Here is a 13,605-nt window from a genome sequence, read left to right on the forward strand (position 1 = left end):
ATTTTACGGATGTGGTGCAGCTAAAATACTAAGTCATAATATGTAACTTTTCAACTGTGGCGGCAACTTTAAAGATTGAAATGACACGTTATTGAAACTGTCACCCGTACCATGCTACAGCGCACATGCTATAATATACAAAATTGTTTCTATTACTTCATTAGTATAATTTAATAAATGTGACTACGAGATTTCGGTTTAGTTATATTATCGTCTGTTTAAAATCAACAATAACATCTTTGATTGTTTTTGTTAACTCTCCGTATGTTATGAGAATAAAACTAATATATAAATTTGTTTTAATGCATTTGAATTTTTGAAAATAATGAAAGACTAATTTGTAACTCCATGAACGTTACTGATTTTCTTGCTAGCTGGCATTTCAATTTAAACGTGTATCCGAACATAATCATGCTGAACTGTCAAACAGCTGTCAACGTCAAACTAAAATTTCAAATATATTTAAAAATTATAATAAACAAAACAAATAATGAACGTTTTAAAAAACTTTTAAATAAGTAGATATTTTTAAATAGGCGATTTTATATTCATAATTTTGTAAACATATACATATATAATTAATGAGATTAAAAATTGTGTAAATGCGTATTGATAATGTTTGCTGAAAAAGTTATAGAACTACTGAAAGAAGCTGAGAGGAATAAAGACACTATTGATCAATTTAATGTAAGTATTTGTGAAGTATTTCTTGCTTCAGAAAGTATGGGAAATATTGCATAAACTTTCTGTGGTCATATCTACAACATAGTTTGTTTAACCTGTGTACCCACACAGGTTAACCAAGTTATACATTTGCTGTATAATGAAGTGAACCACTAATGAATCATTACTCTCCATTACTCTCCTTTTGTATTTTATTAGTACTATACTTTTAATAAGCTAACATTTAAAATAAATAACAAATTTATATATGACATTCTGAGATTATTTGAGCTGAGACTGTTTTGTCTCTAGCCAATTAATACCTCTTGATTTAATTATAATCAGCAATTGTAATAGTTTATTTGAGATAAATAAAGGTGATTATTATTATATTAACATAATGAATAAAAACTTGCCCATTGCAGGCATGTATTTTATTAATTTTTTTGGCTGAAACTGCATTTTGAGTGCAGTTTAAAAGTATGTAACTATTTATAAGTATTAAAATTTATGTTTGATTTATTAGAAAAAATATATATAAAAAAAATAATTTCAAAATATATTCTAGTGTTACATTTATGTGACAATATATATGAAAGAAAATCTAAGTAATTAATCTGTTTGAACAATTTCATTAATCCAATTTTCCAATCCATTACCTTGTATGAGTGGCCTGTCAGTATATAAGACATACTCAATGGTCTAGTGCTTTAGCACACAGACTTATTTCCATTGGTCTCTGGTTCGATTCCTTTCATGGTGTACATTCATGAGTAAGATTGTTTGCATCAGTCTGGGTGTTTTCTATGTACAGTATATATGTATTTACAAATAAAAAGGTATTTAAATATTTTCCTTTTGGCTGTCCGATTACCTATAAGCTTGGGACTAGATAGCGCTATGTGAGTCGTCAAGGGTTATTAATGTTATTATATACCATTATTGCCACCAAGCCTTTTTTATTTCAAAGTTCAAGTATATTCAGTATTCATAACAATTGCAGTTTGATGATTTGATACAATGTCCCCAAAATGGTATGCTCTTTGGTATAGGCATTATGCTATATTCACTGTAACTCTAGTAGTATATTATATATTACAGTGTTAGGTTAGACAATTATACTATTCTATTATTACCACAAAGCTTTATCTACAAACCATACCCAAAGACAATGATACTTTTAAAGTTGATACTATTAATAGTGTGAGTTTATTTATTTTTCAGGATGACAAAATACGTCAAATTATTGAGGAGATGCAAATGCTGTTCAATTTGAATATGAATGATGCGTAAGTATATTATTAAAAATTTTATATAATGTATAATTGATATGACTAATATTATAATAGTTGTATAAAATGTAAATCCTATTAACTGTATAAAGAATCATTAATATTTATAATATATTGTTAAACATATTAGAATAAGACAACATGAAAATTACAAGTATTTTGTTCATTTAATAATAAATTACTTAATCCACATTTTTAGGATGTTGATATTTACAAAATATTTTATTATTTTTATGAATATATCATGTTATGACTGTAAAAAATATAACAAATATTAATTTTATTTCTATAGCAAACCACCAAAGAGATAGTCAATATGGAAAAACCCAAGTTCATGGTACTACCTAACGTCTTCTGCATAACATGACTGACTGGGATAAAAAGTAGCGTATGAATAGAATAGAATAGAAAATCATTTATTCAAATAAACTTAATTTAAGCACTTTTGAATAGTCAACATTTTTTTAAATCTAACGCTAATTCGGAAAGCTGTCTCATCACAAGAAGAATAAGCAAGAAACTTGTGTGTTGCTCTTTTAAACAATCCTTGTAAGTTCACATTTTACAAGTCGAAATGTGTGAATACAAACTACCAACCAGCACTAATTTATTTAGGCTCAAATATAAAAACACAATATGATTAAATCAGTCGTGGTGATAAGAGTAGACCAGTCCCTACAAGCAGCACTCGTTCACGAGTATGACGGATGAGCCAGCCATAACTGCGCTCGACCATATTTTAGGGAGCCCATTTTTTATGTTCTTCATTATTCCAAAATATTAGGTGGCATATACCTATAGATATTTGTTTAGTCAGTGTAAAAATCCTGAAAGCACATATAATTAAAAAAATCACTTTCACTTTTACATATTTTTTATTCTGACTACTCTAATGCTGTTGGCCGCAGCTGACCTTTTCACCATTATCGAAGGCCTCGGTGGTGTAACAGTTTAGCACACCGCCTTACTTCCGATGTTCGGGGGTCGATTCCTTGCACGGTACAAACATTTGTATTCATGAGTATGATTGTTTGTATCAGTCTGGGTGTTTTCTATGTATAATATGTATGTATTTACGGAAAAAATGTATGTATTTGTATCAGTTGTTTAGAACCCATGATACAATCTTTAGCTAGATTAACTTAGATCTAGATGGCGCTGTGAATTGTCCTGAGATTATTATTATTATTGTATGTTCTATTTTCAAATCAGTTGTTGCTATTTTTATTATAAAAAAAAATATACAGATACATACTACATACATTTATTACTAGCTGACCCCCGTTACTTCGTCCGCGTGATTTTACTTAATTTTTCTAAAATAAAAGTAGCCTAAGTTACTTCTTATTACATCAGCAATCTGCCAAAAAAAAGTGTGGTCAAAATAGGTTCAGCCATGTCAGAGATTAGCCGGAACAAACAGACGGACAGACAAAAACGTTAAAAAAAGATATATTTTGGTGTATGTACCGTATTTATATTCATATGCATGTAGTAAAAACCGGTTATTTCAATATTACAAACAGACTACACTCCAATTTTATTTATATGTATAGATTTAAGATAACTATAGTGTTCATAGTTTTGTCGGAAGTATCAAACATATAACTAAGTATTTCCCATTAATGATAAGAAGTACCTAATCTCGAAATCGTTATCGTGTGGTTTTACAGTTGTATTTTCTTATTACGTTTGGGTTTTTAGTCATACGGTAATTGGAAATACTTTATGTAAATGTACTTGTAATACATTGTAGTACGTGAGACATTACTAGACATGTACAAACCCTATTCAGCTACTGTACAAGTGTTGAGAAACTCGTTTGATGTTAACATATTTAAAGTTTATTCTGTTTAAAACTATAAAGTCTAAAGTCAAATTATGTCACTTCGCTGTCTTCACATGATCATCTGCTTCTTCCTTATCCCATTTATTTGAGGTCGGCGTAATATGTTATTTTTCTTCCATTCATCGCCTCACTGTCTTACCATTAAAATATTTATGCCATTATAAATTGTTTTACTACATATTTCTACAACAACATGTAGCAAATAATTATGTAACTTATATATTACTTATTTGAATATGTATATTTTATTTACAGAAATGCGTCATCGGAAAATAAGTCACTGTGGACAACAGTTCAAGTGAGGCATTCAGCACTGGAGCGCAACAAGCGATGTCTTATGGCCTACCTGTACAGCAGAATGGAGAAAATAAAGACACTACGATGGGAGTTCGGCTCAGTGCTACCCCCCGACGTTCGGGAGTTGTTGTCTGATGAAGAATACGTGTGGTTCTCCAAATATTCTACCAATTTAGCCTCGTACATGCGATCTCTTGGCCAAGATATAGGGTACAGTGGCATAGATTTAACAGAGAATCTGAAGCCGCCAAAATCTCTGTATATTGAAGTTCTCTGTTTGGTGGACTATGGGAAGCTGGAGTTGGAAGAGGGTGATGTTATAATGCTAAAGAAAAATAGTAGACATTTTTTACCTACCTCCGAGTGTCAGACATTAATACGACAGGGGATTTTGAAACAAATATTGTAATATCTAATAAAGTATTTTTAAAAAATAAGTTTTCCTGTTTTTTTAGTTAGAAAAATACTTGTAGGTAGTCTAAATAAAAATCACGATGTTTTACTGAAACTCGTGTAGCGCTGTATGAATTATCCAGGGTTGTGTTCTTATTATTAAGTTTTTTTTATCAATATATTTCTAAGAACAGTTTTTGAATTGATGAATATTACTCATAGATTTCAATGCTAGAGGAAGTTTATAATAATATGTTAGGAATGGGATCTAAATTTGAGATATGTAATTTTAGACATATTATTTGATAATAAAGCAGTTTTAGTTATAAAATGACATAACTTGTCATTCTTGTGGGGACTAGTCTACCCTAATCACTACGACTGAGCGACTGGTCTGCTTTAGTCATTACGACTGGTTAAATCTTATTCCTTGTATATTTCATATTTTGACTCTAATGAATTAGAGCTAGTTGTACTTTTTATTCAAACATTTCCACTTAAAAATGTAAAGTTACAACAATTACTTGAAAGAGCAACACGCCAGTTCCTTGCTCGTTCTTGTGATGCTACAGCTTTCCAAATGAGGGATGATTAAAAAAAATAAACATGATGAAAAGTGCATAAATTTAAATTTATTTGATATTTAAAGAATTCATTCTATTACGTCTAATATAATACAATATATAGTGAATAGTGAAAGTTCGTTTTTAACTTCAAATAAACCCAGGTTTTTACATGTATTTGTGAGCTGTATTTATGACTGCGGCCTTTGTGATACTGATCCTGTGTTTATAGTATGATAGTGAATATAAGCCCGCTAATCTAGCTTTATTTATTTCTTTATGTACGTGATTTCCCCAATGTCATGCAAACACATTTTATCTATAATACGATTATCATTTTCATTTTTGGTGGACAAAAAAAATGTCCATAATACTCATGGTCTAAATTCCACCATATTTTTTTTTCCATATTCGTCCATTTATTTTTCAATGATGGAACAGGCAAAGTTCCTTAGACCGTACAGCCTAATTCCATCTTAATTAATTTAACATACTACAGATAAAAAATATTAATCAATTCTTGATTTGACAGACTAACAATAAATAAGAGTATAGGTATATACGTGTGTGTGTGTCAAATGCATGGTAGTGTTAGTAATGTTTCTTTTTGTTTATGCTGTTTTTATGATAATTAAATAAAAATATATTAGCATTCGGCACTACATTTGTATAATCTGTAAGTGTACGAAACTTGATATACCTCCATCCGCCCAATTTTCCTAAAAATGGGTATATACATAAATAGAGCACCAGTCGAGGATAATAAGATGACTTTGAATTCTGTGGAAGTATGAAAGTGGCACCGGTGTCAGAGAGGTTGAAGAATAATCGTCTATCATGGTATGGACATGTAATGCGTAGGAACGAGGATAATATTTTAAGAAAGGTGTTACATATGAATGTGGATGGTTATAAGGGCAGAGGAAGGCCGAAAAAGAGATGGATGGACTGTGTGAAAGATGATATGGTAAGAAAGGAAGTAAATAACGCGATGACTGCGAACAGGGATGAATGGAAGTGAAAAACATATTACGCCGACCCCAAATAAATGGGATAAGGAAGAAGCAGATGATGATGATGGTGCATATTAACATTTTTACATGATCGACGCGCTCTTGAATTTTTAAAAGGAAGCTCTATTTCAGTTTTTTTAACCTTTTTAGTGTCATGCCCCACTTTAGCCTTTCTAAAATTCTCTAAGTAACATACGTACTTTCTAAGATTATAAAATTGAATTGTTCACTTAAGTAACGTAAATAACGGTATTTAGGAAGAAATCACTAGTAAATTGTTAATAAAACAGAAAGTAAATTTTTAAAACATAATATATACAACAACAACAATAAAACATAATATATATAACAATACATAATAAACAAATGAAATTTATATTCTTTATAATTTTAATGAAGAGTTAATTTTCGATTTGCCCCATTTAACGATCAAATTGCCCCCTGAGGGGAGTTGGGCCAATGTTAGGAAATACAGCTCTATTTGAATTACCATAACTTGTAATTGATAAATAAAAATTGTATCCACAAAAAAATCATAAAAAAGACGTCTTTTTTTATTCCTCGCAACTGCGTATAACCCCATAATAGACTATCGGCTCTCTATTATGGGGTTATAGGTACTTCGTAAATATTTTATTATGTACAGCGGAACGTAAATATTTACTGCAAAATTTTTATTATGCTAACGTGCTTGGATAAGAGAAGATGCAAGGTTTCTAAATAGAGATAGAACGACTACTGAAGAATACCTATATCGTAATAGCGTGGACACATTAAGTAATTTAACTAAAACTATCACTAGTGCCATGTGTGGACCATTTCACTACCATCCACTAAAAGGAACTGCGTACTATAAAAAAAATAACGACAAATGACAACTTCGGACAAAGGTCGAGACGAGTTAATAGGCTGAAGGAACTCTCTAGAACTGCTCGCTGTATTTCCATGTCCACGTCCGTTATCTATCTCCGGGGAATTAAAGTGTATAAACAGCGCGCTCGCCCCGGGCGCTCTTCCGCGCGTGGCCGAACTTCGCATCACCAGCTCCCAGCTTAGCGTTTTACCTAATAAGATACTGCAACTTTAGCTATAATTTAATTTTATGTGACATTAACGTGTTCTGCTGATAAATCGACGGATGCCGCCGTTACACTTCATGCTTTCATAATTTACGGGTTATGTACTATTTACACGTGGCAGAGCCTTTTGCTTAATTAATCTTATAGGCATAAATGTGAGATATCTTAATATTGTGAGATAGTAAGAGAAAATCTATATTGACTACGTTTGGGACATATTTTAGTAGTAGAAGTTTTTATATATACCATCATGTATAACGATGTTTACTACGTAGTCTCTATTTCATTCTTAATACAGGAAAAATCAAAAGTAGGTAAGCACTCTCAGTGTGTTTCGTCCATAATATATATATATATAATATAATAAAGATGAAAATATTTCTTGGATGGATTTCAATCAAATTTCTCGTGAAAATAGGTTAAGTCCGGAGGATGGATGTATGTTGTCTGTTATTATAAAAAATAGAAATAATCTTTATTCAAATAAACTTAAAATAATCAGTTTTAATAGTCATATATTTTTAATCTAATAAGTACTCATTGAGAAAGCAGTCTTATCACAAAAAGATTGAGCAGGAAACTAGCGTGTTTCTCTTTTAAATAAATGTTTTCAGCATCGTATATTTAGGATTTGGTGTGAATGCAAACTGCCAAATAAAACAGACGAAGTTCCGGATGACGGTTAGTTATAAAAAACTATCATATATATGCTTGCATACTTTAGATTATGAAGTGAGCAATACAAAGAAATCACGGGTGAAATCGTTTTTTCCCGTTGAGGTTGAGGGGAAATTTCCAAAGACCCTTTTTTCCTAGTTCATGCATCTCGTTATACAATAACTAAAATATCCTTGGACAATTCACACAGCGCCATCTACTCCCAAGGTATGCAGAGCTTGTGTTATGGGTACTAGACAATTGATATAAATACGTAGATACAATTTTTTTTTGTAAATACATATTATACATAGAATACATTCGGACCGATACAAACAATCACACTCATGAATATAAATGTTTGTACCGTGCAAGGAATCGAACCTGCGATTAGCGGACAGTAAAGCGGTCTGGTAATCCACTAGGCTACCGAGACTGTCAGTGTCACAGGATTGTTAGTGAAAAAATGTAGACTATACTGATTTCCTAATTACATACATACGTCAATGAGTTTTTATGTACTTATATATCTGTATAATCTGTACTCGTTTATTAATGATACGACGTAATGTTTATGATACGAACGTAGAGTTCATTTCCTCAATGAAACTTTTCCGCGAGAATTTAGGGAAATCACTTTATAGTTATGAGGAAATTTCGCAAAATTTCCCCAACAATGGTAGATCCTAATGGGTATACCAGCCCAAAACCCAATGATAGTATTCATGAAACTGAAAATAATCCCTAGCACTGAAGGGTAAATCCTAAAATAATTGTGATGGGATTGTATAAATCATAGTTAAAAAGTGGAGATAAATAAAAACGCCATGATAGTATTTTCACTTATTTTAATTTAACTTATATATATTCTATAACTCTATTCAAGTAACAAAATGTACTCGTACGATGTTAGTGTTTTTAGGAGCGTTTTAAGGGAATCAAATCCACATCAAATCATTCTTTTTCTTAACACAAAATTTACTACACAAATTATATAGTATACTAGCTGTGCCCACGGTTTCACACGCATTAAATTTCGATATAAAATGTAGTTTATGTGTTATTCTGACGATAAGCTATATTACCGTAACGTTTCATTAAAGTCCGTTTAGTAGTTTTTGCGTGAAAGAGTAGCAAACATCCGTGCTCACAAACTTTCGGGTTTATAATATTAGATTTTTTTTCAGCTAGCGTATGGATACACTTAATAGGTACACCACCAATATTTAGAGGACCTGAGTATCGAATGTTTGGTTTAGGAACATGTGCATGTGGCCGGCTAATTCCGCAATTTAGAGACGCTATCCAACCAAGCTTGAGTTCCCGCCAAAATTGGTTGTTCTTAGCTGTATATTGTATAGTTAGTGAATGGATTAATTAAGAATTTCATTAAACGATAGTAGAATTAATGCATACATAGGACATATGTATGTATGAATAATTCCATATTTAATAAATCTAGTCTTAATCATTGATAAAATAATAACCTCAAAATGGTTCCATATTATAACGAAGAAAATCAAACGAATATAAGTAGAATAATGGAACATCTGTCATAAAAAACTAACAAAACTGTCTACTGAATAATACTATTAAGGAATAATATTATTCTATTATTTTCTACTTTAGCGTAGTTATTTTTGTCTATCTATATTGGTTCTATAAATGCAGTGACTAAGTAGTCAGGAATATAAAAGCAACGAATAATTTGATCAAATATTTTATATGACAAATGACGTGCACTAATAATTTTATTCATAAAATATAATGTGCTCGCTAGAAACGATAGATACTGCTTTAATTACAGTTTAAAATTAATTGTTTCTTTGTCTTAGGTTTTAATCAAGTTTTTCTTGTCCAAAGTCATATAGAAAGTGAGATACGATTGTATTGGTAGATTCGATCAATGCGGTGCTAAGTAAGCTATAGACTTTAGATTTTATGAATTAAAAAAAAAACTTAATGGATTTATATTATTTTGTTTCATTCCGGTACCTTTATCATGTGAGACCACAAATATTCAGAGCGGAATCCTGACCACCTGTGTGACTAAACTGAGCCAAATACTCTACACTAGTCTTCCAAGTCAAATCCGAGCTTTATTCATTGCCTAATGTATATATAATGTATAGATAAATAACGGTCGAAATTTGATAAGGTACCAATAAATAAGGTTGTAACGCTTCCGATATAAAAAAATTAAAAAAAAAATATAAATCCATTATATAATGAAATGGACTTCCGCAAAATAACACCTAATTCGATATAATATAATTTAAAAAGTTAGTAAAATAAGTAGTAGTATTCCTTATTCAATGAGTTGTACTGATAAAGAAATTATAAATTTGAAAATAGAATTCTATTTTTTTGACGGATAAGAGGCAAAAGCATATTACATAGAAGGCTATCTGTCATTGATTAGCAAGCAATTACGAAACGCTAGACCAATCAGGCTATCTAAATAAGAGATCTCTTTCTAGTGGACTCGTATTCCCTGGGCTCTATCTGAATACTTGTTTGCTGTTAAGCCAACGCTGACACCGGGAGGATTAGGAATGCTTCGACAAACGTTTGTAATCCTTTGTGTATGTTCTAAGTCACAGTGAATAATAGCGCATAATCTGTGAAGCGAAACATCTATTATACAAATCTATGTATTGTATGCATGTATGTGTTTACAAAGAAGTTTTAGGTTAATTTGTTAATTAATTCCTTTAATATAAGCTATAACATAGTTTATTTTAAGGAACTAACCACGTTATATTACGAACGTGGCTATACGAGTATAATATAGAGAATTTATTTAATTTATAATCATCATATCTTAATAATATTACAAAGGCGAAAGTTCGTGAGTATGGATGTTTGTTACTCTTTCACGCAAAAACTACTGAACAGATTTTGATGAAACTTTACAATAATGTAGCTTATACATCAGAAGAACATATAGCCTATAAATTTTAATAAATAACTTAACAAGGCGGGTATTTCAATCTATCGTATTAAAAAAAGGTTAGCATATCTTTTATTAGTTAACAATTAATCAAAATATAGATATTGTTAGATTATCTTAGATACATTTATCTAACGAGTTACACAAAAATATTTGTGTTTTCCTTAAGTTATTTGTATAGAAAACCTGAAGGACATGTGCCCGGAATTATCGAATAAGAATATCTATTCATTCAGTTAATTACGAAACGTAATGTCATTGTCATATCTTATTCTATACAGGTAGCTTATGTTATTTTTATCTAGATTTACAAGATATTTGGTTATTAGTATATTATGGATAAAGTACAAAAGAATACTTGAATGTTACAAACATTTCTTTCATGAATAAAAAAGCTGTATTAGCGCCGAGTAAAATGTTTTTTTTTTAATTTAGATAAACATTGTAAGAAAACAGCATAGAAAGCAGGGCCGGTTGAGCTTTAATTAAACGCAAAGGCTAGTTTGTTATGTTTACATGCAAATCTTTGGTTTTTGGATGAAGAACATAGGTTTAGCACCCTCTAGCACCACTTACGATGTTGCGGGTCCGATTCCTCGCTCGGTACAAACATTTGTATTCATGAGTTTGATTTTTTGTAGTGGCCTGAGTGTTTTCTATGTATATTATGTATGAATTTACAAAAAAAAATATTTAGTACCTATTACATAAGCTCTGCTCAGTTTGGGACTAGGTGGTAATGTGTGAATTGTCCTGAGATATTATATGATATATTATATAAACTTGGAATTTAATACATTTTGACCGAGAAACCTCTCGGTAAAAATGTATTAAATTCCAAGTTTATGCTCCTGCTTGAACTACAATATTCCGTATTTTATTTACAGCAATTTATATAAACATATAATATTATTGTACGATTTTCCAAACCCCTTGTACAATTTTATATTACAACAAAATTGTAACTGGCAGCCTATCAATATAATCGGTAAAAAATAATAAAAAAATGTTAATAAAAAAAATAAATTAAAATGAATAGAGATTATTGAAATATTGCATTTTTATTTAATAAAAAAAATCATTTTAAATCTATCTACCTATAATACCATTCCTCAAATCTTCGTACAGGTTTTAACACATCTATTATATTGAAATCAAATATAGAACAATGTTCTCTCTACTATCTAAGGAGCTGTCACTTTAGATCATACTGACATGTGCGTTCAGAAACGCTACACAAATATTATTTTAAAATTAATTAAAATACGCGAAAATGTATGTGATTTAGGAGAATATTCTACAATGTCAATTAGTTTTTGCGAAAAACTAAATAAAACTGCTGCAAAACTAGTGTATAATTGGAATTTGTTACAGGCTTTGTTTGGTTGGGACCAAAAAGGATTAGCTTTGTGTATCGAGGTACGGGCGGCGACGCACAATCGAATTGTCCCCGAATGAACGCTGCTATTTGTGTCACGCTGTTCGGATTTTGTGGACGTGGTTAGAATTAGTGTTAGCTAGGGTTGCCATCTCTATAAAAAATTGGAAATCAGGACGAGACGTGTAAAAAGGGTTTTCACACGTTTTGTCTTGATTTCCAAGTTTTTTTTATTTTGAGCCCAGAACCCGTGGTTTTTTTTAAACATAGTCAGTGTAATAAGAAACAGTTAAAAATGTCATAAATCACCTTTTTATTTATTTTCATACCTTAAAATTAAATGTAGTAATTTTTTATCATTATAAATGTACCTAACAAAACATAATCTTATTACAGTTTGTTACAAATCGTTTAATAAATCACTTCGATTTTTTTGTTCTTAAAATAAAACACAAATCATTAATATATTTTAATATCAAATCCAAAAAATTACATTACCCTGGACGCTCTCCGGATGGCCTTCAAACAAGGACAAATCTTGGAAATCCGGACGTTACAACCCTAGTGTTAGGGCACAATCCGATGTTTTGTTTCACCGCCACGTTTGCATATAAGTGTTTGACGAAATTTAATTCCAATTGATTCACTATTTTCTTAGAAATGCAGACTGTGATGGTGTATTCGTTCTATGGCAAAGAATGAAAGACTTTTTAGTAATCGTTTTTCTTTTACATTATTGTTTTGTTGCTGTGACAGGCACTCAGTAATCTAAAGGTGCATTTAGACTAGGCTAGCGAAACTTTATTGGGGATTAAATGGACCATTTATGCTTATTAGGAGCTAGCTGACCCACGCAAATTCGTCTGCATCACACTTACCTCAAATTTATCGTTATTTCACCCAATTTACATAATATATTTTTAATTTACAGCCTTTGTATTACTATGATATATATGCGATATTACTGTAAAGTTTCGTCAAAATTCGTTCAGTAGTTTTTGCGTGGAAATGTAACAAACATCCATCTATTCATACTTATAAACTTTCGCGTTTATAAGATTTACAATTCCCTGTCACACAATTCTGCATATATTATGCTGTATAACTTTATTAAAAATCGGTGTAACACTTCGACTCAACTATGCTACAGATAGCGAACTAAAGTTCAGTTTAACAGTAGTGTCTCGTCGAAAATTGCTAAACAACCAACATTTATTAGAATACAACTGGAATGGCTAGATTGGGAGTTAGTTTACGACCGGGGGCCTAAGTGCTTTACGACCTAAGTTGGGGTCCGCAGTCCGGACCCCAACTATAAAGTTATACGAGTCGCGTACGTATAACGTAACAACTGTGTGAAATAAACGCACTATGGTAACCTGCCAGTAGATTTTTCACTGTTAGTCGCGGTTCTCTAGAGAGCTGCAAAATTTAATAAATTGTAGCAATATTGATTTGTCTAATAATT

General features: G+C 31.0%; 1 protein-coding gene across 1 annotated transcript; it reads left to right on the forward strand.

The window, feature by feature from the left end:
• Positions 1-420: 420 nt before the first annotated feature.
• On the forward strand, positions 421-5,098 carry LOC131844715 (DNA replication complex GINS protein PSF1-like). Its single transcript, XM_059193661.1, has 3 exons — positions 421-687; positions 1,888-1,952; positions 4,060-5,098. The coding sequence occupies exons 1-3, from the start codon at positions 616-618 to the stop codon at positions 4,508-4,510; spliced, it is 588 nt and encodes a 195-aa protein (XP_059049644.1). The 5' UTR covers positions 421-615; the 3' UTR covers positions 4,511-5,098.
• Positions 5,099-13,605: the final 8,507 nt, after the last annotated feature.

Source organism: Achroia grisella, unplaced genomic scaffold (genome assembly GCF_030625045.1).
Source record: "Achroia grisella isolate CSIRO2021 unplaced genomic scaffold, CSIRO_AGI_Agris_v1 utg4116, whole genome shotgun sequence".
Taxonomy (NCBI): Eukaryota; Metazoa; Arthropoda; class Insecta; order Lepidoptera; family Pyralidae; genus Achroia; species Achroia grisella.

Bases quoted from the DNA above. Each gene is read 5' to 3' on its own strand.
- LOC131844715 (XM_059193661.1), top strand. From the start codon at position 616: ATGTTTGCTGAAAAAGTTATAGAACTACTGAAAGAAGCTGAGAGGAAT. The intron at 688-1,887 runs GTAAGTATTTGT...TTTATTTTTCAG, and splicing joins ACACTATTGATCAATTTAAT to GATGACAAAATACGTCAAAT. The intron at 1,953-4,059 runs GTAAGTATATTA...TTTTATTTACAG, and splicing joins AATTTGAATATGAATGATGC to AAATGCGTCATCGGAAAATA.